The 1,437-nt window shown below is 34.5% G+C and overlaps 1 protein-coding gene across 1 annotated transcript; it reads left to right on the top strand.

The window, feature by feature from the left end:
- Positions 1-349: 349 nt before the first annotated feature.
- On the top strand, positions 350-772 carry LOC145987922 (protein CFDP2-like). Its single transcript, XM_083122740.1, has one exon. The coding sequence runs from the start codon at positions 350-352 to the stop codon at positions 770-772; it is 423 nt and encodes a 140-aa protein (XP_082978866.1).
- The last annotated feature ends 665 nt before the right edge of the window (positions 773-1,437 follow it).

Below are 1,437 nucleotides of genomic sequence, written 5' to 3'. Positions count from 1 at the left end.
ACAGGTAAAGACACGTGTGTAAGTGTGCTAACAGACATCCTTGTGTTATGATTATAATAAACATTATATATATATATATATATATATATATATATATATATAAATTAACCTTTCTTTACACCCAGCAAGCACTGAGATAATTCTGAGTCCTTGTTCTACGACTGATAAGTAGTTAGCACGTATGAGTAATAATCTTATTAAAGAATTTATTATTAAAGGAACCATACGAGGAAATAGCCGGACGGAGAAACTGTTGACGACCTTTGGACTTAAAAAGAAAACTGTAGTGGGGTTTTGGAATGTTAGAACATTATATGAGGCAGGAAAATTGCAACAAGTAGAAGCAGAAATGGAGAAATATAAGTTGGACATCCTGGGAATGAGTGAAGTGCGTTGGAATGAATTTGGAGAGATGAAAACATCTAGTGGTATGACATTCCTCTATTCAGGTAGACCAAATGAAGATGATGAACATCGTAATGGAGTAGGCATACTCATAAACAAGAAGACTGCTCGAAGTATATTGGATTGGAAGCCTGTATCTGAACGAATAATTATGGTCAGATTACAGGCAAAGGTTAGAAATGTGAGCATCATAGAATGCTATGCACCTACAAACCAAGCAGAAATAGAAGAAAAGCAAGAGTTCTACAAAGAATTACAAGACACTATAAATAAGGTTAAGAAGAAAGATGTTATTATTGTAATGGGCGATTTAAATGCTAAAATTGGCTCAGAAAATGTTGGACTGGAGCAAGCATGGTCTAGGTGATATAAATGAAAATGGGGAAATGTTTGTAGATTGGTGTGCCTCAAATGAAATGACTATTGGAAGTATACTATTTGCACATAAAAATATGTGTAAGATCTCTTGGGTATCCCCAGATCATAGAACTCAAAATCAGATTGATCATATAGCTATAAGTAGGAAATGGAGAACATCTTTATTAGATGTGAGAAGTAAACGTGGAGCAGACATTAGCAGTGATCATCATCTTATGTTAGCCAGTTTTAGGGTAAAAATTATGGCCACAAAGGAGAAATTTAATAAACAAAGCACAAAGTTTGACATTGGAAAACTACAGAATAATAGTGTAAAACAGGACTTCAAGTTGCAACTTCAAAACAAATATCAAGAACTTGTGGAGCTGGATGGTGATGAGGTGGAACAACACTGGGAAAAGGTGAAAAATACATTTACAACGATATCAAAAGAAGTTTTGGGATATAGAAACCCTAAGAAAAAGAACTGGATGTTAGAGGAAACTTGGAGGAAAATAGAAGAAAGGAAACACATTAAGGAGAAGATTAATATGTGTAAAACTAGGGGAAAAAAAAGCAGAATTACAAGAAAAAGAAAAATTACAAGAAAAAGGTCATGAAGTGAAATATAGTGCGCGAGCTGACCGTAGAAAATGGACCAGTGAGTTAGCCGGG

The sequence above is a fragment of the Lepisma saccharinum genome, chromosome 5 (assembly GCF_977018435.1).
Source record: "Lepisma saccharinum chromosome 5, izLepSacc3.1, whole genome shotgun sequence".
Lineage (NCBI taxonomy): Eukaryota > Metazoa > Arthropoda > Insecta > Zygentoma > Lepismatidae > Lepisma > Lepisma saccharinum.
Note: the sequence above shows the minus strand (reverse complement) of the source record. Positions and strands in the feature narration are given on the sequence as shown.

Bases quoted from the DNA above. Each gene is read 5' to 3' on its own strand.
- LOC145987922 (XM_083122740.1), top strand. From the start codon at position 350: ATGGAGAAATATAAGTTGGACATCCTGGGAATGAGTGAAGTGCGTTGG.